Source organism: Haliotis cracherodii, unplaced genomic scaffold (assembly GCF_022045235.1).
Source record: "Haliotis cracherodii isolate W230 unplaced genomic scaffold, xgHalCrac1.p SCAF_16, whole genome shotgun sequence".
Lineage (NCBI taxonomy): Eukaryota > Metazoa > Mollusca > Gastropoda > Lepetellida > Haliotidae > Haliotis > Haliotis cracherodii.
The window spans coordinates 13,281,135-13,307,576 of NW_027266271.1; the positions used below are offsets into that span (position 1 = coordinate 13,281,135).

Consider the following 26,442-nt stretch of genomic DNA (forward strand, 5'->3'; position numbering starts at 1 on the left):
CAATAAAGGTTAATTCAGTGATAGGAATGGTTAATACAATTAAAAGAGTAAATGCTACATTTTAAAAATGTAGATGCTCTGGTTGTAAGAGTAGCTATAGCCTTCAATGCTATAGTTGTAGGCGATGACTTCACTTACCATCACAGAGATTGGTGGTGGTGTTCTTGAGGAAGCCTGAGTCACAATCGCATCTGTAACTTCCGTCTGTGTTGTTGCAGTTGGAGTCAGCCAGTCCGGAGCAGATGGTCGTGTTTTCGGTGCACTCGTTCACGTCTGACAAGTGAGTAAAATAAAATGTACAATTTACAGATACGACGTATAACATATGTTCCGTAAACTAGAAATGTCATACTTCTTTTACAAAGTTGATCTTCAAAACTGGCTTGATGTACTTGAGCTTGGTTTTCACACCAATATCAACATATTCATCCAGCTATGTCATCAGGGGAAATTCTGTTTTGATCTTGTTTTTCCTTAACCACTGCTGAATTAAAAGACTCCCAAACAATGAGAAGATGAATATGGAGATTGAAAAATAAAACAATTCGGTCCATGTAAACCACAGTAGACTTTGCTTCTTTACACCATTGTGCAAGGGTAAGCGAGTGTGTGGGTGTATTGGGAGAATTCAGAGAATTTCAGAAGTTCCAGACTTACCATCACATTTGTCTGTGGAGGTGTTCTTGACGTAACCGCTGTCGCAGTCGCAGGCAAAGCCTCCGACAGAATTCCTACAGGTAGAGTTTGGTGTCGCGCTACAGGTGCTTATGTCCTGGCATTCATCCATATCTGTCAAACAATCAATCAGACAGTTGGGCGGATGTTGAATGCAAAAATATACATGAAAAACTACGTGCAAATGCAATCAAACTTGTGTAAGAATCATGATATGATCCGTGTTATGTCCGTCAAACTTTGTGTTTCACTTTCTTCATAACCATGGATAAGAAAAATAATTTTTTTTATCTTAAAGGATATGTTAGTATGCATAGTTACCCAGAAATCATGGTCAATGCTAGAGGTTGCTACTAGTAACAAAGAAGATGCTACATACGTAAGAGTGTATGATAAGTTGTAGGTGAGGTGAGGTGAAATGGGATTTAATGTCACTTTCATGAATATTGCACGTGTGTGTAAGCTGTAGAGGTAGATACTACTTATGCAGATCCTACAGTTATATCAGACTGGATCGGTATGCTTCAGTTCTCGGTGCACATACTTCTGTTGCATAAGAATAGTGCGTGACTCACATCAGCAATATTTCAGCCATGTCGGGACTGTATAAGCAGATCGTACATGAGTTGATTGTATTATTGAACATTACAACGTGCAGTAGTGACAGATAAATCTTAAAGTAGATGCAACAGTATTTTGGTTAGATGTTGCAGTATTATATGTATATACAATAGTTGTTGCAGACATTACAGTTATGCATATGCTACATTTATCGGTACATACTACGGTTGTAATAATATATACTTTATTCTCGGGGTAGATTCAGTTTTAGACGATGATTCACAGGATTTATTTGCAGTAACAACAGTTACACGTTTTGATACAACTACACTACAACTTAAGGAGTTAGTTTTTAGTAATATCAAGATTCAGAAGATATAGAAGAAGACGGCGATGAAGAAGAAGATGAAGATGCTGATAAAGGAGACAATGAAGATGGTACAATGAAGAGAACGTGATAAAGAAGAGATGACGAAGAAGGAATAGGAGATTAAGAAGTTGAAGGAGATGAAGAAGAAAATGATGAAGATGATAAAATGACAAGTCGAAGAGGAGGAAAAAAGATGACGAAGAAGTCTACAAGTAATGATGAAAATGACAAAATGAGAAGAAGATGATGGGGAAGATGAAGTAGATACAAACGGAGAAGAAGATGATGAACAAGAAGATGAAAAATGAGAAGATGAAAAAGATGATAAGATGATGGCAAAGGAGACAATTATGAAGATGATGATGACAATGATTATGATGGAGAAGAAGATAAGAAGAACAAGATGAAGATGAAGAATGAGATGACGATGATGAAGAAACGATGAAGAAGATAAGAAGGTGAAAAAGAAACAAAAGCAGAAATTGATGATGAAGAAGACAGAACAGGACAAGGAGATGAAGATAAGAAAAACGACGATGATAAAAACAAGAAGACGACGAAGCTGAGAAGGTAAAAAAAGGCAAATAAGATTAAAATGAAGAAGATAGAAAAGGCATATCAGATGAAGATAAGAAGAAGGCGTGGAACAAGAAGACGAGAAGGAGGAAATAAAGCAGAAGACGATGTCGAAGATAAGTTGGTGAAAAAGAAAAAGAAGATAAAGGAGAAGAAGTTGATCCAGAATAACATGATGAAAGGAAGATGAAAAAGATAATGAAAGAAAATGAAGGAGACTATGAAAATGAAGTATTGAGAACATGCCGAAGAATACGATACTGAAAAAAAAGAAAAGAAAAAGAAAAGAAAATCAAGATGAAGAAAAGAAGATAATGAAGACGAAGAGAACAGAAGAAGATGATGATGAAGAAGATGATGAAAAATGATGACATGAAAAAGATGACGAAGACAATGAATAGGTAAAAAAGATGAGATGATACATTGATGCTGATCAATGAGAATATGAGAAGATAATGGTGAGTGATGAGAAGAGGCTGATGAACAATATGAAATATGAGAAATAATGCAGAAAATGAGAAGGTGAAAAAGAAAGTAAAGAAGATGACAAAGAAGAAGAGATGAATAAGGAGATGGGGAAACGAGAAGAAAATGAAGATATGAGACGATGCTGAGAAAGGAGAAAAATAGAGAGGAGGAGAAGATGATGACTAAGAAGATAAGATGAACAAGCGGAAGTTAAAAGAGAGGAAATTAAAAGAGAGCAAGAAGATGAAGAAGGAGACGAAGGTGATTGAATACAAAATGAACAAAAAGAAGGAAACGAACAAATAGAAGAAGAAAATACGAAGATGATGATCAAGAAGATGACGAAAGAGGAGTATGAGAAGGTGATGAAGACGATAGTAAAGGAAAAGGAGATAGAGATAAGACGATGAAAAAGAAAACGAGGATGAACATGAAGATGAAACTTGAGAGGGTGAAAAAGAAGAAGCTGATGTCCATGAAAATGATGCAAAAAATAAGAAAATATTCAAAACGAAAGATAAAGGAGAAGATAATGACGAAGAAAATAAGAATGAGAAGATGAACAAGCGGAAGTTAAAAGAGAGGAAATTAAAAGAGAGCAAGAAGATGAAGAAGGAGACGAAGGTGATTGAATACAAAATGAACAAAAAGAAGGAAACGAACAAATAGAAGAAGAAAATACGAAGATGATGATCAAGAAGATGACGAAAGAGGAGTATGAGAAGGTGATGAAGACGATAGTAAAGGAAAAGGAGATAGAGATAAGACGATGAAAAAGAAAACGAGGATGAACATGAAGATGAAACTTGAGAGGGTGAAAAAGAAGAAGCTGATGTCCATGAAAATGATGCAAAAAATAAGAAAATATTCAAAACGAAAGATAAAGGAGAAGATAATGACGAAGAAAATAAGAATGAGAAGGAGAAGAAGTGAAAAGGAAGAAGACGAAGAAGATGATGAATAACACAAAGAGGACATACACAAGAAGATGAAGATAAGAAGCAGGTGATGAAGAAGGAAAGAAAATGATAAAAAGGAAGAAGATGAATAATGAAAAGATGAAGAATATGACATAGAAAATGATGAAGTGAAAAAAGACGATGAAATTGCTGAGGAATAAGAAGGTGGAAAAGGAGAAGTGTGAAAATGACGATGAAGAAGGATAAACAAGATGAAACAAAATTAAAATGAGGAAGATAATATGAAAGTGAAAAAGAAATTGGAGATAACAATGAAGAAGAAGATGAGATAAATGAGGAGATGAAAAAGAAGAAGAACATGATAAGAAGATGGAACGTGATGAAGAAGGAGATGGTGGTGCTAAAAGAAATGAAGAAGATGATAAAGATGAAAATGATGAAGAATAAGATGATGATGAAGAGGACGTTGAAGACGATACAATTTAAAATAAAGAAAAAGAAGGAAACGATGAAATAGCAGAATATGAAGACACGAAGAGTATGATGAAGAAGAGGATAAAAAATGAGACGACGAATACAAATGAAGCAGAAGAATATATAAGAAGGTGTTGAAGAAGAAAGAAGAGTAAAAAGATATGAAAATAAAAAGATTATGAACAAGAAGATGAAAATTGAGAAGATTAAGAAGATGACGAGAAGGTGAAAAGGATGAAGAAGCTTATGACGGTTAAGATATTTCTAGAAGATTATGAAAAAGGTGGAGATAAAGGAAAAGACGATAAAAATCAGAAGATGAAGGAAAGAAAAATATGAGGACGATGATGAAGGTAAAGAAAACGGCGCAGATGATGATAAAGTAGATGATTAAGATGAATATTAAAAAGAAAAAGAAGGGAAAGAGAAAGAAGAAAACGAAGAGAAGATACAACAGAGGAAGATGAAGATAAGAAGCAGATGACGAAAATGAGAAGAGGAGTAAGATGACGAAGAAAATGAGATGTGAAAAAGGAAAAGACTAAAGAGAAGAAGCTGATGAGGACTTAGGAAGATGAAAATTGGAAGAAACTGAGAACATGATAAATAAGATGATAAAGGAGAAGGTGATGATGAAAAAGAATGATGAAGATAAACAATACAAAGGAAGGAGAACAAATGATGATGAAGAGGAAAATATGAAGAAGAAGATGGTGATAGAAAAAGAAGAAGAAAAGGATGTGAAGAAAACTATGAAGAAGGTGGTGGTAAAGAATAATAGTGATAATAGGATGATGACGTTAAATGAGAAGATGAAAAAGAAGAAGACGAAGAAAATGAAGGAGAAGGAGAAGAACGATGAAGAAAAAAACGTAAAAATCAGGTATATAAATATTAGTATACAATGTAAGTCCATTTGGTCCATGTAACACATGGCCTATATACAAATATGCTAAATGGACAGGATGCATATATCCATTAAAATATAGATTCCCGGGGTTAACATTTTATTTTACTTATCATAAGGTGGGGTTAAAGCGAAAGCTGAAACATTAAGGAAAGTAATGCATCGGGGGTTTAATAGACCTTTCGTTACGCATTAAATGTACGGTCTACTACAGATGTTACAGCGAGAGAAGGCACAATAGTAAATGTTACAGTTAGATCAGTTCATGTTACAATCAGTATATAATACATAAATGCCACATTAAAAAGATACTTGCTACAGTTTTAGGACTAGAGGCTACATTTGCCGGCGATGACTACACTTACCATCACAAAGACTGTTGGTGGTGTTCTTGGCGTATCCTGAGACACAGTCACACCTGTAGGCCCCAACTGTGTTGGTGCAATTGGAGTTGGCCACGCCGGAGCAGATGGTGGTGTTCACTTCACATTCGTTAATGTCTGACAAGGGATTCATAATCTTGAAAAGTGTTTGCAATGAAAGCTTTATCCAAACAACAATAGTGTTTTGATACATCCCTTTAATTACGCAGGTCGCAATGAGATATTTGCTGACATCGCGTGCCCTCATTCAACAAATATATAAACACAGAGCCGATATTTTATTTGAAAAAGTTTACAATCACAGCTGCAATTGAAAGTATTTCATAGTGATAATGTGTTGATAAACAAGAGAATTTATGTTCATACTCTTTCTGTATATTCACATAGGTGTATTCCTATTATTTTTGGTGTTAACTAATGTCTCACCCGTGCAGGTGTTGCCAGTGCCCAGGTAGCCTTCAAAACAGGAGCAAACATGGTCTCCTTCAGTGTTGGTGCAATTCTGCGTACAAGTGTTTAGATCCGCGTCCAGACACTCGTTGACATCTGAAATACACAGCATATATATACACATGTACATGAATGCATACAGTGGAGGTTTGGCACATACAATCACATCAATACACAATCTGGTGGGTCTAGAACATGCGATTACATGAATACCTAACCTTGTGGATCTGACACTTACCGTTACATAATTTTTTTATTTGAAGTTTACACGATATACGGCTTTTCCATTGGACGAGAGGTCGGTCACATGACCGCGATATTGACGTTCATAGGTGTATGAACGACACAATTTGACGTTCATACGTTTTTCACGAGACCGTGTTCTTGAAATTACGTAAACACTGACGGACTACTTCCACATTCCTGGGGAGACCCCTGGGAATTCACTAGCACGAAAACATGCATAAGCGTTCTTTCCGATCATTTAGAACCTTTATTCTTGGTCTCAGCCTTTCAGTATACTTTGAGAAATGTCAGAGAGCGTGACTGCATGATTGTTCACGAATACCCTCGCTACGGCCCATCCTAATGAACAAACGAAGAAATGCACATCTAAACTATCGTAGTATCGACTCGATCCGTGCCTAGGCAGACATTGACCGTCTCCAGCAATCTATGAATTTACCTTTGTGTCTGTTTGACGCATTTTTATTCACCTTTCAATGATCGGTCAGTTGATCAATGATGACTAACACATGTAACCGCCAAAGGTTCATCAACTTCGGAAATCTCTACCGTAACGTTTATCGTGTCTTGATGTAAATGTCGCAAGCTCCGACGTTCATACAGTTTGGCCCTCACTCTATGAGGGTTTATACTCCAATGAACTCACACAAAGTGAAGGTCAATTCTTAAATGAATACACAACCTGGTGGATCTGACACATACCGTTAAATGAATACAAAACCCGGTGGATCAGACACATACCGATACATGAATACACAACCTGGTGGATCTGACACATACCGTTACATGAATACAAAACCCGGTGGATCAGATACATACCGATACATGAATACACAACCTGGTGGATCTGACACATACCGTTACATGAATACAAAACCCGGTGGATCAGACACATACCGATACATGAATACACAACCCGGTGGATCAGACACATACCGTTACATGAATTCACAACCTGGTGGATCTGACACATACTGTTACATGAATACACAACCCGGTGGATCAGACACATACCAATACATGAATACACAACCTGGTGGATCTGACACGTACCGTTACATGAATACACAACCTGGTGGATCTGACACGTACCGTTACATGAATACACAACCTGGTGGATCTGACATATACCGATACATGAATACACAACCTGGTGGATCTGACACATACCGATACATGAATACACAACCTGGTGGATCTGACACATACCGTTACATGAACTCTCAAAGGTGGGTCTACGCTCTCTGTTTGTCCAAATGTTCCCAAATGGAACTATAAATGGACCGACCATGTTGAATTGTGTCATACAACCACAGCTGTTCACAAGCGTGGTATTCTTTGGTCATCAATGCAAATATTTTGTTTAAAGGGAGACTTTGATCTAGGTGCCGACGTTCAGTTCTTGGTGAGAAACAGAATATTCCTTTCTATTTAGTCAGGGAAATGGTAAACCGGAAATAATAAATCTTGAACTTCTTAAATAAAAAAAGCTAGGTATGTCACCATAGTCCGAGCATACGCCGGATCTATGGAATACATTTGAGGATCTGAATACTCGTACTTACCATCACACATCTTAGAGGTAGGGTTTTCCAGGTATCCGCTGTTACATTTGCAGGAGAAGGAGCCGACGGTGTTGCTACAGCTAGAGTTGGGTGTGCCGGAGCATATGTTGGCGTTGTCCGTGCATTCATCAACATCGGCGCTACAATTATCGCCCTTCCATCCATTCACGCACGTGCACGTGCCATTAACACTGTTGCAGTTGACGGAGTTGACGCCACACGTGCACCTGTTTCCACAGTTCTTACCCCAGTGGTTTGCGTCACAGGCTGAAATATTTGAATTGCTTCGTCAGAAACATCTACGTATTAGGTCGTATGTATGTTTAAATTGGTGTAGTCACGATATGGCTGAAATACTGCCGATGTGACTGTAAATCGTAACTCACTCACTCACTCTACGTATTAGGCCATGGTTAGACGGAGACTCAATGCATTTCCTTGTGTCATGCCAAATGATACATGGTATTTGCAGACTAGCTTGAGCATAAACAAGCCTCATAATTAATATCAATATTAATATTAATATTATACGACACATGGCATGTCCAGATTTGACACCATCCAGTGGTTAAAGAGTTCGCTCACTCTGGTCGCCGAAGGTCGGGTTGGATTTCTTACATGGATACTCTGTGTGAAGCCCATTTCTAGTGTCCCCCGCGCTGATATTGCTGGCACATTACTGACAGAGGTGTAAAACCATTGTAAACGACATCATTTAGGACTTTATAATATTGTTAGATACAGTAAGTAAGTAAGTATATTCACCCACCTTCACACGTATTGAATGCTGTCCTGACGAATCCTTCATCACACTCGCAGATGAAACTTCCATTTGTGTTTGTACAGAAGCTGTTATTGCCACAGTTGTAAGTGTTGCACTCGTTCACGTCGCCGGAACACGTGACCCCCTCCCACCCCGTGAGGCAGGTGCAGGTACCGTTTACCTGATTACACGTCACAGTATTGGCAACATCACAGGTACAGTTGCTCCCGCACTCTTGGCCATAGGTGCCCTGAACACAATCTGGTGGTGATAGAAGGGTCATGATATGTATTTGATAGTGATTTATAAACACATGCTCATGATACAACCGGAATCGTGCAGTGGATTCTGCTTTTAGCAGGCTTTTCTTATAATTATGGAAAAGTTATTGGTGTTTGTCGCTTTTATTTACGATTATGGAAATATTTTTGGACGATTAAAACATATTCTCTGAAATACATTAATTAATATGTTTCTTCGTATCAAATGCTTAAATGTCACTAAACACAATTGTCATTGTTTGCCCCCTTATTCCTTGAACACGTTGCAGTATGGTCCGTATGTTCAAAATGAACATAAGTAACTCTATGAAGACATGGGAAAATTATGTGATATCAAGTTTCAGGTGTGAGGTTACGGGAGAATTTGGTAAGTGCCTCATTAACCACCCACCTAAGCACGTGACACCGTCACTCTGGAGTTTGGAGCCATTGTTACAAACGCACTCATAGCCGCCGCCATTCAGTATGTTGCTGCAGGTGGCGCCCCCTGTCGCGCAAGGATCCGTCCGTTCTGTGCACTCGTCCACATCTGAATGTAACACGACAGCATTTCAATTGCATGGATGTTAAATGTGCTGAATTTGAAAACATGCAGTTGTAGTTTACATAGTTTGACGTTGAGCCCAGTTCAGTACTTGTTGAATACAGTGCAATAATGAAGTGCACTACACGATCATATAACAAGACACTGCAACACAACCGGGTATGAAACAGTGTTCAGCAGAGTACCACTGTGTAGCAGATAATCTGATGTATGCATAGGAACGTCCGAAATGTCGTACATCACCAGTACAAAATCCATTATCAGTAGTTAACATATCACGTTATTAAACTTAGTGACTCTTTTCGTTACGACGAAGCATTATTTCTGACAACACATCTGTGTGTTCCCCTTTTTCCCAAAAAGGCCGGAAATCGCTGTGCAAGTTTGCAACGTTTAGTCGTGCCGGAATCTAATGATCGTGGGTTCGAATTCGGGCTGATTATTCCCGTGCTTCTGGGTTTCACCAAAGTGATCTGCATGCATGATGTTCTCTCCCATTCATCTGACGTAAGGTAACTGAAATGCTCTGAAAGCGACGTTGAACATACCTCACTCACTCACTCGCCGTTTGAAAAAAGAAACAGTGCGTGGGAGGGTAAGGTGCACTTGTTTATTGGCGACCATTGGTTACTCCATTTGGTGTTTATTGCAGTATTCCTTCACGGCGGGGGACACCAGTAATGGGCTTCACGCACTGTACCCACGTGGGGAATCAATCCTGGGACTTAGGTGTGACGAGTCGAGCGACAACACGACTGGCCTTCTGGTTTACGACGCGCCACGTCACTTCCCTATTGCTAGCCGTGCTGATCCACTGATAGTAATTGCAGAACCCCGAATGATAATGAATAAAACCAAACTCACACGCATGTTCCGTCATTAACATGAAAATATCACAGTGCATCGTTTCACCCATACACCCTCAGTACAGGAGGGAATAGAACACAAGGAATAAATAAGTGTTAACAGGGAACACACAAATGTAGAAAACTTAACCGATATATCATAGTTGTCCCATTTTCGATAACGAACGTTGCTACTTAATTTTGTTTATCTGACATATTGGTTAATAATGACTGTAACTGTAGAACTCACCAACGCAGAGTGTTGAATTGGAAGGGTCCTCCTTGAACCCGCTGTTGCAGAAGCAGGACTCGTTCCCCTGATCCACCTGGCATCCTTGTTCACACTGAAGAGTCGTACACACGGTCGCCGCTGTAAAACAAGAGTGTAGTAAGGTGAGCTAACATTAAGACGGGCTTATGTAAAAGAAGAAATGAGGTGAGCGGCTATGACTCTGCATATGCCATGACGCGTTTGAAGTGTGTGCGTGTGCGTGTGCGTGTGCGTGTGCATGTGTGTTTGTTTATTAACGCCGCACACAGCCATATATAACTGTAAATAATCAAGTCTGGACCAGACAGTCCAGTGATCGATATTGTGAGCAACAATCACGCCGTCGGGCTACGGTGTTAAAGGAAACGTACGGTGAGTTATGAAGCTGAACATTTTCCTGACACCATCCCATCTCCTAAACACAGGCTTGAAGCAAGGGTTAAAATGAGCCATGACACTGATCGCTCGAAAACGTTGCAGCGTAAAGGCGGGATTCAAGGAAAAGATAAGCGAATTTTGACGCTGAACCTGGCCATGACGCCATAACATGAGCATGGGTTTGCAAGAAGGGATAAGGTGAGCATTGACGCTGAACGTTTCAATGACACAATTACAGTAAAATAGGCTTGCAGAAACGGATAAGGCGACCGACTGCGCTGAACATCGGGGTGGGATGGGACGTTCTCTACATAATCGCGCGTGGGTCACAGTACGAGGTTAGCTGTGTTAAAGCCCCAGTGTTTTATTGAATATCAATCTCATTTGTGTCCACGGATCACTGACCTACACATGAGCGTCTGTCGCTAGCCTGGAGCAGGAAGCCAGGCCGACAGCTGCATGCATACCCCCCAACAGTGTTCCTGCAGATGTGCTGGCAGTCGTCTTTCCCGGTCTCACACTCGTCTACATCTGTAACAACAACAACGTCAACACATGTCACCATCGGTTCTGAACGTCAAAGGGCTGTGGGGTAGCCTAGTGGTTAAAGCGTTGGATCGTCACGCCGAAGACTCGGGTTCGATTCCCCAAATGGGTATATCATTTGTGTCCCCCGCTGTGACATTGCTAAAATTGGTGCGAAACCATTCAAACTGAACGTCAACAATTTAAAGTCTTCTATAGTGTATTCATATATTTTTCCGAAACACTGACCTCTACATGTATCCGCCGTCCTGACGAAGCCAGAGTTGCACTGGCAGACAAACGAGCCTTCATTGTTAACGCATTTCTGGTCACATGTATTCAATGCTGTTTCATCACATTCGTTGATATCTGAATAAATAAACATACAAGATCATCAATGACAAATGTTAGCCGTGGAGGGAGGTGAAGGTGTAGAGGGGTCGTGTGAGTTAACTGGTCTGCATGTTGTCATCCACCAAAAACAACAACTAAAGGGGTTAGCAATTAAAGTCAATGAGTAGCTGTTTTAATGTCATATGTTTAGTCTGACAATGAACGTCATTCATGAGTGAATGGGATACAATGTCTGTGTCCAAAGAATTAACTTCTTTCTATCGTAATCGATTTTTAAAAATTTACTTTTGAGTACCGATTAAACTGTCAGAAATATGCTGTCTCTAAAATTCAAACTTCTTTACCGTCTTCTTCAATCATATATCGTACGTTTGACGTAGAGGGCAGTGCAACGTAATTGTGCTTGAAGAAAGAGATGTCGTATCAGCAGATCACCTAGAATTTGTTACGGGAGATTCTATATTAATAAACCGATAATCTATCTAATCAATAAGAATAATTTGTCCAAAAAAACAAAACAGAAATGCACTATTTGTCAAAGCTTTGTTTACTCTAACATCGTCTCACCGTTGCAGGTGTTGGTGATGTTGTTGAGCCTGTAGCCGGTCCTGCACACGCATCTATAGGAACCAGGATTGTTGACACAGTCGGAGTTCTGCGGACACACGGCCCCTTGTGCACACTCGTTCCTGTCCTGGTCACATTTCAGCCCCAACCACCCGTCCTGACACTGACATCCCTCCTTTGAGTCGCAGGTGGAAGCGCCCACGCCACACCCACACTCGTTGGCACATCCCTGCCCCCAGTGTTGGTCATCGCACTCTGAACAAGAAACAACATGTGACACCCTTCCACGGTCTGGACATTACACATTTAGGTACTTAGGTATCCTCAACTAATGAAACAAGCCACACAGTCATTTTCAACCAATTCATCAACCACAATTATAAACTGGTAGTCGGGTCAACCTGTAAACAGGTCAGAGACAGTGGAACTACAACAATCGACTTAAAAGAAGAACATATGGTAGTTGTTGTTACCGTTATTCCTTGACCCGCCGTATTATTCTGTGTTATGCAATATTCAGTTTTGCTTGAGAACGATATAAGGATCAATACCGAAACGTCGCCGTTACAGTATGATCAAGATCTTTTAAGTTTTTGTCATCTGTCAACTTCGAAGAAATGCCTATTAAACAATTGATTTCAGGGTGTAGCTTACCTTTTTTTGCCATTATTAGCTACGCCACTCAAATGTAGTATTATCGGTTGCAGTACTAATTTCGGAATGTTCTCATATAGTTTAATAACTTGATAATGGTGCCCAATACTCTCGGTTAATTCTAATTACTATTTACTATTTGGCAACAAGATACAGTTTTTGAGATAACAGTAAGTACATACCGTTAATAACAGTATCACAGTTACAATTTGCGAAAACACCTGAGAACGGTGCTGACAGGCGAGGGATCATAATAGCTGGTGTTTAAGCAAAGTTAGGGACGGGAATGGCGGCTTTTTATAACTCCAAAGATTAGCATGGTCCTCTCAGGTGACTACAAACGTATGACGAACATACAAGAATACAAGTAGTAACCTAAATATTTAAACAAGTGCATCCTTACCACCTCATGCGCCTTTCTGAAAGACAAAAGGGGCTATGTCAGAGAAATGCTTGTCTTGGTATAAAACACACACTGACCTCGGCACGTGGTTTTATCATTGTCGAGTTTGAAGCCGATTGAGCAACTGCAGTTGAAGCCTCCTATGGTGTTCTCACAGGTACCGTTAACGCACTTGTTCAGCTCCGGATTGTCACACTCCACAATATCTGTAGAAGAGAGCCACCGTAATAGAAAGTTTATCGAGCATTGATGAGCCTTATCATTTACCAGATAAACCCATGACAGCATCACCTTTAGCTACAATTTACATATTAACACTGAAGTTCATTATTAACTATAAATATAAAAAAAAACTATTTCTGTGGCGGTAAGATTCAACTTTAAAATTTGTCCTGTTTCCATGTTTATCGACATATTCACCTTTACATAACTGACTGTATCCTGTGAGTTGCTTTGGTGTAGACCCATATTTTCATTTCTAACTTTATACTGTGAGTTGCTGTTGTGACTGAAGACTCACCTTTACAAGTCTGACTGTATTCCATGAGTTCCCATGGTAACCGAAGACTAACTTTTACATAACTGACTGTATCCTGTGAGTTGCTTTGGTGTAGACCCATATTTTTATTTCTAACTTTATACTGTGAGTTGCTGTTGTGACTGAAGACTCACCTTTACATGTCTGAGTATTCCGTGAGTTCCCATGGTAACCGAAGACTCACCTTTACATGTCTGGCTGTATCTTGACTTAGTTTTATATATATTACATGTGTGACTGTATCTTGGCAGTTTCCATGTCTTGACAGACACATCTTTTCATTTGTGGCTGCATTCTGGCAGTTCCCCAACTCTTGGGGATTCCGGGTTCGAATACTGGTCCCTACCAACCTTTGATTACCGTAAGAGACTGCTTGGTCAAATGGTCAGGCTCGGTGACTTGATTGATTGCAAATACTCGTATTCCAATTACGTGGATCGATATTCATGACGTTAATCGCCGGATCGCCTGGTTCAGACTAGAGTATGTACAGACGACCGTCCTACAGATGGACTATTGCTGATTTGCAGCGTAAAACAACAAACCAACCAAATATGTCTGTTCCCTTGGCGACAGAAGACCCACCTATACAAGTCTGATTGTCTGTTCCCAGTTTGTAACCAAGGTTACAGAAGCAAAACGCCTCTTCAGTTTCTGCCTTGACCGTGCAGCCCTGGTCACATTTCAGGTTCCTTACTTCAGTGCAGACGTCCTCCACTGGAATGTGACAAAGTAGTGGTCAGTTGAGTTACATTTTATCCCGGACTCCGATACTTAAAACTAGCCGTCAGTACTTGCGACAAGCTACGCTGAAATGGACAGAGCAACACTGACTATATTCCAACTTGTCATTAAGTAGTTGACGTTATTGTTTTTAGTCACATCAGCTCAGGAATTGATTCCAAACGTGGACCAAAACAAACCAAAACATGCAACCGCATGCAAGGTACCTATGATTGTGGGTCCGAATCCCGGTTCGCTGCGATTATGTTTGTCAGCACCATACCCGTGCTCTCGGGTTTCACCCAAGTGGTAAACGTCCGATACCTGCATCACTTAGGCTTTCCTCTCACGTTAAGCTGACACGCAGTGGCATAACTGGAATACTGTTCGAAGCGGCGTTCGACCTAACACACGGCTCCAAATACAATTCAAAATAGCATTGCGAAACATTGCAGAATTACATTCACAATTAATACATTATGCACAACCAATATAATTCCTAAATGTCAAGGTCACTGTAGTACATGTGGACGTTAATACGTTGCTAAACTAGAGTATCATTGTGTCATTAGAGATAAGTGAAGAGGTCAAAGCGGTCTGAAGTGGCCTCTGTAAATCGGAATCACTACAAATGCTCATGGAAATCACTCAATCGTTGGATTGGCGGCATTGTCATGATTGGCGGCAAAATTATCAGTAAATGTCACTGAAGGTCAAAGTCACTGTGGTAATACTGGCGTAACTTCTTTGTTTAAATATCATGTAATTGTGTTTTCATAAGTGATATAAAAACGGTGCATGAGGTTTGAAGTATCACCGAGACTCTGCAGGAAGCCATGTACGAATTGTCAACGCTGCAGAAGCTCATCTCACGGAGAAGTATTTTTGGAATTAGGTGCCTACATAAACAAAGCTTTCGCACTTGGTGCATGTGTTTGGCAATCGCTCGTCTTTCATGAGGGAACCCCATTTAGGCTATTTCCCCACATGTCGTTTCGCAACCTGTACCGAGACTCCGGAAAAGAATTAATTCATATTGAGAAACTCGTCTTAGGAAGCTTATTATGATAAAGAGAATATGATAATAAGTAACTCTAACTCATGCGAATTATAGTCAGTGTTAGTGATCGTTATATTGTATTAATATGGATAAACGGATTTGAATATTGTCAAAATTCGCTGTGTCGAACTTTGATGTGTCGAACCTTGGCTTGTCTCGAAGTAAAATCTTGACCCCTGTGTATTCCTTCTATATTTAACATTTTCAACTTCACCTTCGAAACAACGGTGTTTGACTGTGTATTAATATATTTTAACAGTTTTTTTGTAAATGAGGTAGATGTAGTATTGTGGCTCTTGTCAAGAATCAATTTTGTTTATATGAATTCACTTCTTTATGCTTACCTTGTTCACAAGACGTCCGATCATCCTTAAGTCGATAGCCGAACTCACATTCACAGTTATAGCTACCATCGACATTGACACATTTCTGGCTGCAGGAGTTCTGTTCGGATGTGCATTCATTGATATCTACAACAACCAAAAACAGTGCGTAAGCCTATAATATGTACCTTGGTCAAATAGTCCTCCTTAATATATTTTGTTTATAGGAATAGTTTGTAAGTAAAATCAATATAGAAAAAGTCCTTACTGACTTACGCTGGTTGCGAATTGTCAAATGACTACGAAAGGGGCATGAGTCGCCATTCTGCTTGTCCCGGAAGGACAAGAGAAAATGGTATGATATGATGCTTCTCCAAGACAGCCACGGGAAACAAAATTGGGCATCAAAAGTTAAAAACATGTTAAACGAATGTGGATATGGTTATATTTGTTTACAGCAATATGTAGATATGCCACAGCATTTCTTCACCCGTTTGACACAGACCGTAAAAGATATGTACATCCAAAAATGGCAATGTTTCTTTGTCCCGTTCTAGAAAAGCAAATTACTACACTACCTTTAAGACTACTATTATACTAGAACCTTATCTATTAAGTGTAAATTTACATGAGTTTAGAACAGCTTTCTCGATTTTGTTGTGGCTCACATGATCTATTTATTGAAAAAGGCAGATATGAAGGTATTGCAAGAGAACATAGACTTTGTAGGATTTGTAAAACTGATTGTATTGAAGATGAATATCACTTTTTATGTGTATGTCTAGTGTATAATGATTTAAGAGCGAAATATTTAAATAACTATTTCTACCATGACCAAAACGGTAACAAATTTGGTAAATTAAGGACTTGTGATTGTACAGAAACTATGAGAAATGTATCAATGTTCATTTACCATGCTATGTAACTAAGAAAATATATGAATTTGTAACACGCCTTTGGCCTCATCAGTACCATGAATAAAGATTGACTGATTGATTGACACGAGACGTCCCGAATTGTTCCTCACCTGCACACTTATTCTGGCTGTCCTCTGTGTATCCAGCCCTGCAGGAGCACGTGAAGGACCCAGGGACGTTGGTACAGATCTGATCACACGTGTTGGCATCCGTGGCGCATTCGTTCTTGTCTGCAAGGTTATAACAACTCATCATGCTTCTCGAAACAAGTAACCATCAACGCTGGAACCATTTGTCCCTTTGTCCAACTGAGAGATACCAACGAACCTTTGAAGATCCGGATTAAAATTGTTCTTCACCAACTCATGCTTCTCGGAAGAGGTGAGAAACGGGATCAGATGGTCTGACTCGCTGATTTGGTTGATGCCTGCCATCGTATCTCAATTGCTCATGACGTTAATCATTGGATTGTCTGGTCCAGACTCGATTATTTACAGATCGATATCATATAGCTGGAAAATTGCTGATTGCAGCCAAGAAATAACCCAAAGAGATACCAACGTATTGCCCTACCTGTGCATGACTGATTAGCTTGCTTGTCGTATCCCTTTGGACATGCGCAGGTATATGATCCCCTGGTGTTGGTGCATAGTTGGCCCGTTGGACATGGACCTTCCTCACACTCGTTGATGTCGTTGTCGCACTTAGTTCCGCTCCAACCTGTTTTGCAGATGCAGCCCCTAACGTTGTTGCAACTGGTGGAACGGTCGCCACAGTCGCAGCGGAGGGCACAGTCTTTGCCGTAGTTCAAGTCTTCGCATGCTTTGAAAATTCAAATACTCGTGGTCAGTTCTATCTCTGAATACGTATGTTACAGAGAGTCAATTGTCTAGAGGTGGTGGGATGGCAGTGCGGTTTAGTGTTCGCTCATCGTGCCAAATGTCCGGATACAATATGTTAAGCCTTCTTGCTTCCGCCGTGGACTGTTGCTAAAATTGGCTTAAAACCAAACTCATATGTTGTCTTGTAACATATATACTTAAAAGTTGGCTAACACGTAATGAATATTACCTTACCTTCACATGTCACCTTGTCTGCAGCCAGCAGGTAGCCGTCGAGACACGTGCAGACGAAGCTCCCATCGGTGTTGTTGCAGCCTTGGGAACACACATTCTGGTCGCACTCGTTGATATCTGATAACAAGCCAAACAACATCATCCGAGCTCTCAACCCTAGCAGATCACAGCTTACAGGTCAAGCCATCCACAGGTAACCAATTGAACCATGATGCTGTCAACGGGGTCGTTCAACGACGCACATAAACACGTGTTTTGCAGCATCATACGACTGATGACCTTTTCTATGTAACTCATAATGTCCTAGCGTAGTCTCATTTCACCGACTCAACTGGTGTCACTTGTGGCCTTCGCAGTTTTATTGTCCGACTCTACCGGCAGGCACGGCCAATCACACATTTAGTGTTTGTTTGTAACCCAATCACGCTCTTAAAAGGCATCAGTTGATGGGATTACCCTTGTAAATTTTTCTCATCATTAGCAATACATTGTATGTATAACGATTGCAGAGAAATAATACTGATACTATTTTGAACATCTAAACCTGTATGTGCTATGTAAACTTTGGATTCATGTCCATTAAGAAAAGTTTAACAAATTGTATGTAATGTTAGAGAATCAGATAATCATCTGGAGTTAAAGTATGGGGAAATTAAAAATTAGGGGAGAAAACATACCTTTGCATGTGCTATTGTCAGTTGAGTCAATTTCGTATCCAGATTCGCAGAAGCACTTGGCAGTGTCTTTCAAGCAGCCGTAGCTGCAATTTGTAGGATGGCAAGGATTTTCTGCCGTTGGATCTGAAATATATGAAATATAATCAGATAAAGAATAGAACTGGCACTTATCTTGTGGCTTTAATTATCTTACTTGGATATTTCTGATCGTATGGACCCTGTAGTGATTCAGGTGTAATACTAGGTTCTCGGTTCACCATGCTTGTCGCGGAGCGGACTATGTGACCACGACATAACGTTCATTATTGCAAGGGCGGTAGGGTGGCCGACTAATCAGGCGGAAGGCGTGGGTTCGATTCCCCACGTGGTCAATGTGTCAAGCTAACACGCAGCAGCTTCATCGCGGAATGATCCACCGGCAAAAAACAACAATCCTAAACTTATAATCTACAAAGTAATAGATAAAACATTGAATTTTAGACAGGCTTTCTCATGATCTGTTTCTTGACTCGGACTCTTTCAACAAACTGCGTGAATGGTGGCGTTATATAAACCATGATTATGACTATTTTTAGTTTTATGTACAGATATTTTTTAAATGAGTTAGTATTTTATTATTTTAGTATTTTATTATTTAGTTTAACTAGAAACATGATCACCATTTAGAGAGTCAGGAATCGCCTATCTACCTTTCACACATTTCTTCAAGTCAATTGTATCCCGCTTGAATCCAAAATTACAATCACAGACGAAGGAAGGCACAGTGTTGTTGCAGACCTGCTGGCAGTCGTGAAGGTTCTCCACACACTCGTCAATGTCTGTAACCGCAACATGTTCATTTTGTACATCATGCCTGTCATACTTCTGTATTTAATTGTGATTCAGTGAGTACTGCTTTTTAGCAATATTCCAGCAACTTCACGTGGCGGACACCAGAAATGGGTTTCACGCATTGTACCCATTTGTATTTAATAGCCGATTACCGATGTCGTTTACGCATATAGGTACAATTTAAGTAGCCCATTTCTAGTGATATGGCAGTGATATTGCTGAAGAGGCATAAACTCACCCATTCGCTAATAACTGGCATGCCATAACAGAACATGCATAATAGTTACATTTGTATGCCAAGGCCGAAATATAATGTTTGTTTTTCATTTCTTTTGCATTGGAAATGATACCTCACTGACCTGCACAGAGCTCAGAGCCATCTATTAAACACATACGAAGGAGAAGAAATGTGAAATGCGAATGCTTAGAAGTTTTGTCCCACTGTTCACCACATCAGACTTTCTTGAAATGTGTCTGAACTCAATAATAATGCAATATTAAGCGACGGACACAAAATATTATTCTGGCCAATGGATCAGTATTTTATTCTGGCAACACTCACTTACTCACTACATTGTCATTTCGCTTACCTTGGCAGACGTTGTTCACGAGCCTGTAGCCGGCCATACACGAACACCGGTAGCTTCCCTGTGTATTCGTACAGTTTTGGTCACATGGGTTTGTTGGCTCGCATTCATTGATATCTGATTACAAGAAAAGATATCATACAGATTTTAAATACATAATTTGTTTCACACAGCTACAGGTGATGTTAATACTGACGGTAGTCAAGTCATTTGCACATCAACAAGTCGCCCCGATAGTTAAAGCGGTTTGTGGTCCTGAAAATGACTCGGGTTTGATTTCCAACATAAAAATTTTATGTGAAATTCTTGGTGTTCCTTCTATGATATGTGTGACATATTGTTAAAAACGGTGTTAACCGCACCGACTCACTTTGTTCAAAGAGGCGTTAAACCCAACCCACTCACTCTCACCATCACATTGAACAAGGCTTCAAAAAGCAAAAAGAAATTACAAAAAAAGAGCTTCTAAAATAGTTTGCTAAAACTATTTAATACTTCACATGGACAAGTTTGGGTTCAGTGTGTCGTGGGAAATGGTCTGCCTATCCGGAATGAGTATAACCTTTAGAACTGTTGTGTAGAAGAGTAGAATTTACCTTCACACTTGTCCCGAGATAGTTGGAATCCCCCAGGGCAGTCACTGCAGTTGTAGCCTCGTCCGAGTCGCTTCTCTTCCGCCGGGACCAGGTTGGTGCAGTTCTGGCCAGTGAAACACGGCAAACTTTTACAACCGTCAACATCCTGGCTACAGTCGGCACCTGGAGAAGACAGAACATTGTATTCATCAGAATTAGCCACACTAGCTTACCAGAGGTTTGGACAATGATATTCACGTGAAAGAGTATAGAGTTCGATTTATGTATATATCATGTAATGATAGTTTAACTGACGTAGTTACAGTGAGTATTAAATAATGCTTAGAGAGAACTGAAGGTATAAGACTTCCGAGCAAAAGAAAGTATACACAAATTGGACTTGACAAAATATTTCAAACATTACCAAATGTTACAAGCCTAAAGACAGTCGCCAAAACACTGCAAACTTTGGTCGCAAACACAACAACGAGGTCCATATCATAAGAAACCATATCTTATGGTTTCTTTTTAGCCCCCGCCCAACGGGATCCGTCCGTCCGTCCGTGCATACTTCCGTACGTCCGTCCGTCACGTTTCGTTTCCGGAGTATAACTCAGAAACCGTTAAATATTTTTTCATGAAACTTTGCATGTCTGTCAGGTACATGCTGAACTTTGCTTTTTAAAAGAATTTGGTAATTAATATTTTTTTATTTTTCCCTGGCAACAAGTTGAACTTTTAGAAATTTATGAATTCTTCTTTTAAATGCCCAAAAATTCAACTTGATACCGATTTAACCTGTTTAAGGAATCTTATAAGTCATAATAAAGTCTTTTGTGTGCCTACATCAATGTTTGTCATCATTTGGAGGTATCTCCCATAGTAGGGGAAACCTCTACCAAGTTGTCAGTATGTGCCTCAATAATGGTTGAGGATAACTTTCGTTTAATGACTTCAATATCAAATCCATCATCCCTACTTCTACATTGATTGTGACAGAGAAGAGTGTGCGATAAGATGGAATACTTCTCTTTGAAACTTTTCCCAGTTTTCAGGACATGTTGATATGAACACTTTTGAGCTGTAGAGTTTTAACATTCACATTTATAATATTTTCTTGAAATCAAAGATGCCCTTCAGAGGCAACAGAACTACAGCTACCTCCTGCTGTAGAGGCTCTCGGATGCTACATTGAGGCCAGTACTACTCTCTTGGTTGTTGTCATCTTTTGGGCACCATCATCATCTCGGAGAACTTTTCTCATTCACTTGCGAACTCTGCTGGAGCAGCTGCCTCTCAATCAGTATAGGATTGTTATCACCTGAGACTTCAGTATGGACCAGTCTGTCCGTGACAACAACGAACTGTCCAGCCCCATGGAGCAGTTTACATTCGCCCGGTATATCAGCAAACCAACCCACACCCTTGGGGGTACACTAGACTTGATCTTCTGTAATGAGCCCATCTCAACTAGAGTCTTTCCAGTACCATACACTGACCATCATCTTGTGTGGGGTGTGACGGAATAGGTATATTCTTTGTATGTTAATCAATGTGGTAATGAACTGAACTTTTTTAATCTTAATATTTTGCATTTCATCTACTATGTCCAAAGCAATATCTTGGGTTTGAACTGGTAATGACCATAGTCACATATCACAAACTAATACCATTTAAGTGTTTTATAAATATCCCATGTAGATATTATTACGGGTCAAAATGTGTATTGTTTTTTGTTTCTCTCACCCTAATGAATTCAGTAGTAAATGAAGTAACTGGTTTTGTTAGTTTGTACTTCCATCATGTTTTTGTGCGGAAGGTTTCATTTTTTTTCTTGAACTTCATAGAAATTGTGTCTTGGAACATTTTATTTTGTTTCCTCGCGATATTTTGCATTTAGTATCAAGTAGATGCTCCCCTGCTCCCAGTTTGCTAGTGGTTCATAAATACATGCTGATGATGTAGTCAGAAGCGTATATAGACACTGTTTTCAGCAGATATTTCTTATGATTATGAAAATAGCTTTGTTGCTCTGTTTGAAACTAAACTGATCTCAGTTACCTGTAAATCCTTCCTCACAGTCACAAGCCGCAATCTCGAACGATGCCGACGCCCCCGTGTTCTGGTCGGCGCGTGTGCGAGTGAAGTCACAAGACCCATTGCCCGAGCAACCGTCGCAGAGCCGTATCTTAATGTCCACCGTCTCCGACGACGTGTTCTTTGAGTCCTTTACCACAATGCTGTGGACATAGATGGAGCTTCGTGATTCATCAGTATCAGTTGATATAATAATTGCTATTGAATAACACACTAGCGTGGATGATGATACCGGTTGGAGTATGTTTCTAGTTTATAGGAGACAAAGCAACGACACCACAATAGTGGTTACCATGTATGGTTACATCTTCCCGAGGCAAGGGAGTTATAACTGATAAAAACGTCCACTTTCCACCCTTGCCGAACAAGTCTGGAATTTCTATTTTCGATCGTAGCGCCACCAGTGGCTATTACGAGTTATATCACTTCTATGTCCCTCCTATTGACCAATCAGATTCCACCTATCATATCACTTACATTTGCTTTAAAAAATGGCAGCGCCGAATCAAGACGATATGATCGATGATTAAGATCTATATTGTAACAGAACAGGTCTTACCTCGCGAAGTGCCTCAAATCACGTGAGCACGTTGATTAAAAACAGGAAGAGATTTGGAAAATATCTGTCGACGACCATTTTACGGTACATATCCTTTGCAAATCCTGCAGACGACTGAAATCTGCACCTTGAAATACATATTTTGTTCGAACCGGATGTTGATTTCGTTAAGCGACTTTGATTGGACTATACACAGACTCGTTTTCCAGCCAAGCCAAACTGTAACTCCATAATACCAGCCTAGTTTGGCAAGGGTGGAAACTGGACTTTTATAGTCAGTTAACTCCCTTGCCTCGGGAAGATGACTCAACTGGTGTAACCTGTGGTTTACACAGTCAATTTAATTAGAATCTTACGATCATTTTTACGAACTATGTGAATTGACATTTCATTGAAAACATAATATTGAACCAAAAGATTGATACACTATGCTGAATTTAGTTTGCCATGAGATTGAGAATTAAGGATGACATGGTTGTGTTTTAAGTACCCAGGTGGAAATTTAACTTTGGCATCCGATTGAAAACCAAATATTAAGTCACTGTATTGATGACCTACGCTAAATTTAGTTCATTTGATCATGCGATTGAGAAACACATTGATTCCGGATAGTTGGCTTTGGACCCACTCACCTTATTTTACCGGGGCTAGTTGACGTGGGTGTATAGGAGACTTGGGCACTCCTCTCGTTTCCACTCTGGTCAGCCTCTGTCAGGTTGAAACCGTCTGGCTTGTCCACAACCTCGTACGTGATGGTGTCGCCGCTGTCGGTGTCTGTTGCGTTCAGGGAGAAGATAGTTTCCTGTCCGACAGTCACGTGCAGGACGGTGGTGTTGGAAGTGATGGACGGTATCGTGTTGGCTGCACACCAAATGTGTTCATATGGCAAGATTGTATATCACATTCAAAAATGATACAAACAAACTCATATAGAAAACATTCTAGCTAGCTTCATGACAGCCTACAATTAACCATCCAACAATATGATATAAGATTGCTAAGACGCAGCATCAAATGTGAGTGTGTACTGTAAACTATGTACATAATTGTCATCGACCTGATAGAAAACAAAGAAATGTGTTTGTGGTAGTGAGGCCTGAAGAACTTCTTTTAAATTCTCATTCACGTTGCCATACCTATATATAATCTTCCCAGCACTTGTTACTTATCAAGAGCCAAAATCCACGATACGTTGTATAGTGGTTTTCAGAACAAATAACTAAACAACATTTGCAAGTCTGAAAACGCCGAATGTTTATCTCCTAATGTTATGTTAAACAGGGCCGTCCGACTTACATTGCTCGGCTCGCTCCCTTTTGACACCCTCGTCCGTCTGCTTAGTCGAGTCTGCAACAGCCTGGTCTCCGGTCGCCAGGAAATCAAATATACACGGCAAGTTCTTCTCGTTCCCGCCACATGCAGCAATAGAGGCATTCCTATCTGCCTCGCTTGCCTCGTCATAGTACAGAGGCTCGAAGTCTGGGTGGTAATAGTCGGATGCGTTCTTCCGTGGTGGATACATAAAGAGAGATTCTGTGAAGTTGATCTGCCCTGAAAACAGACGGTGGGAAAGTAGTAGACTAGTGTGAGTGAGTGTGAGGTTACGCTGCTTTTAATAAATATTTCAGCAATAATACGGCGGGGGACACCAGAAATGGGCTTCATGTTGTATCCGTGTGGGGAATTAAACCCGGGTTGCTCACAACGAACGAATGCTTACAACTAAGCATTGCAACTGATTGTTACCAACATGTGTTGGGATCCGATCCACAATACAGAGCATACGTAGGTTATGACAGGCCTTAGTAACCTTTTGTGCCTCCTCCTGTGTACTTCTAGGAGTTTAGACTCACGAATGTTCGTGGCTTACGGACGTTTTATGGATCGGCCCGCTCTGTACAGGTGAAATGTCAGAATCAATGTAACTTGAAATTGTATAATGGGACCGGTGGCCACTTAACGGAATAAACTCATTCATTCACTAAGCCTTTCAATCAAGGTTTCAACATTCCAGAATGGAGTTATTTTGGAGAAGTGTACTTAATATGACATGCATGTCTGCATGATGTAAGATTGTACCTCATGCTACGACCTTTACATGGAGTATACACACCAACTTACACTTCTGGTGCTCGCTTGTTCACAGACCGTGGTCGTAGAGAAGGAGTATTGCGGGGTATGGCGTTAAGCAACAAACAAAAAGACAACAACTTTTTTAAAATGAAAACTGTGAGTGACGGGTGCTGCCGGTAGACCAGGACATGCTTACCCGAGTCTGAGTTCGAATCCATGATCAGCGGATCCTGTTAGGTACATCGGCGATTCGTATTCATCATCTCCAGCCGATATGACCGGCAAATCGCTTACCATGTCACGTTTAGTGTACTGAGGAGCCTATTTGTACTAGGACCAAAATATAGGATGACATATACGAACATAGGAAGTACTTACACGTTTGCCCGAATTGGTATATCGCCCTCTCTGCTGAGTTAATATTTAGAATTGTTCCATTTGGAAAAGTAAGATCGTCGGACTTGTCATCGTTGAAATTTCCCATCAGCCCTCTCACTTTGTTCTTAAAACCAGCCGGCATTCCCACGGTGACAGTGAGCAGCTTGGGCCCCAGCACCACTCGCACGGAGACTCCTGAAAGTCCAACGATATACTTGTGGCATTTAGCCGATCTATTTAATATTTGATTTTGTTTACACGGACGACAGAAAACAATGAGTATGCTTTTTACCTTTTGTTGTAATTATTCTGCTGGGACAGGGCCTTTGTATTAGCTCGGATACCCGAACTATCCAACCACCGTTTGGGAATTTTATAACACCATATGTTCTTAATGTTTCAACACAACAAACCACATACTGCATGTACCTAACACACGGCACTTAAAAAATCACGATTTACACCGCAAACTCCACCGTTAACAACGCGAGAGCACGGATGATACACGATACGGTCATAACACCACACATACTACACTACCCACTAGTGCACACAAGCCACATACTGTACATATCGAACACGCCACATACACAACATACTGCAAACACACCACACAACAACCACATACCGTACACTAGAACACACCTCACACGTAACATGTCACTACATACACAACACGTCACTTCATACACACAAGATGTCACCACATACATAACACGACATCACTACACACGCAACACACCAGCCACATACTATACATGCCGAACACACAACATAGATACTACACTACAAACACAACACAGTAGAACACACTACACAACAACCACATACCGTACACTGGAACACAC

The 26,442-nt window shown here is 40.2% G+C and overlaps 1 protein-coding gene across 1 annotated transcript in view; it reads right to left on the reverse strand.

The window, feature by feature from the left end:
- Positions 1-26,442, reverse strand: part of LOC139464173 (uncharacterized) — a 229,545-nt gene that overhangs the window by 167,945 nt on the left and 35,158 nt on the right. Inside the window, exons 12-36 of the mRNA XM_071245699.1 lie at positions 25,595-25,789; positions 24,440-24,694; positions 23,776-24,004; positions 22,549-22,727; positions 20,509-20,670; positions 19,916-20,029; positions 19,184-19,312; positions 18,495-18,617; positions 17,818-17,934; positions 17,315-17,563; positions 16,852-16,971; positions 15,846-15,971; positions 14,304-14,435; positions 13,258-13,386; positions 12,124-12,378; positions 11,452-11,571; positions 11,083-11,208; positions 10,279-10,398; positions 9,031-9,168; positions 8,365-8,619; positions 7,596-7,862; positions 5,761-5,880; positions 5,317-5,451; positions 658-789; positions 139-273 (exon numbers count right to left, since the gene is read on the reverse strand). Coding sequence (XP_071101800.1) covers positions 139-273; positions 658-789; positions 5,317-5,451; positions 5,761-5,880; positions 7,596-7,862; positions 8,365-8,619; positions 9,031-9,168; positions 10,279-10,398; positions 11,083-11,208; positions 11,452-11,571; positions 12,124-12,378; positions 13,258-13,386; positions 14,304-14,435; positions 15,846-15,971; positions 16,852-16,971; positions 17,315-17,563; positions 17,818-17,934; positions 18,495-18,617; positions 19,184-19,312; positions 19,916-20,029; positions 20,509-20,670; positions 22,549-22,727; positions 23,776-24,004; positions 24,440-24,694; positions 25,595-25,789 — 4,062 coding nt within the window. The remainder of the gene's footprint in view (positions 1-138; positions 274-657; positions 790-5,316; positions 5,452-5,760; positions 5,881-7,595; positions 7,863-8,364; positions 8,620-9,030; positions 9,169-10,278; positions 10,399-11,082; positions 11,209-11,451; positions 11,572-12,123; positions 12,379-13,257; positions 13,387-14,303; positions 14,436-15,845; positions 15,972-16,851; positions 16,972-17,314; positions 17,564-17,817; positions 17,935-18,494; positions 18,618-19,183; positions 19,313-19,915; positions 20,030-20,508; positions 20,671-22,548; positions 22,728-23,775; positions 24,005-24,439; positions 24,695-25,594; positions 25,790-26,442) is intronic.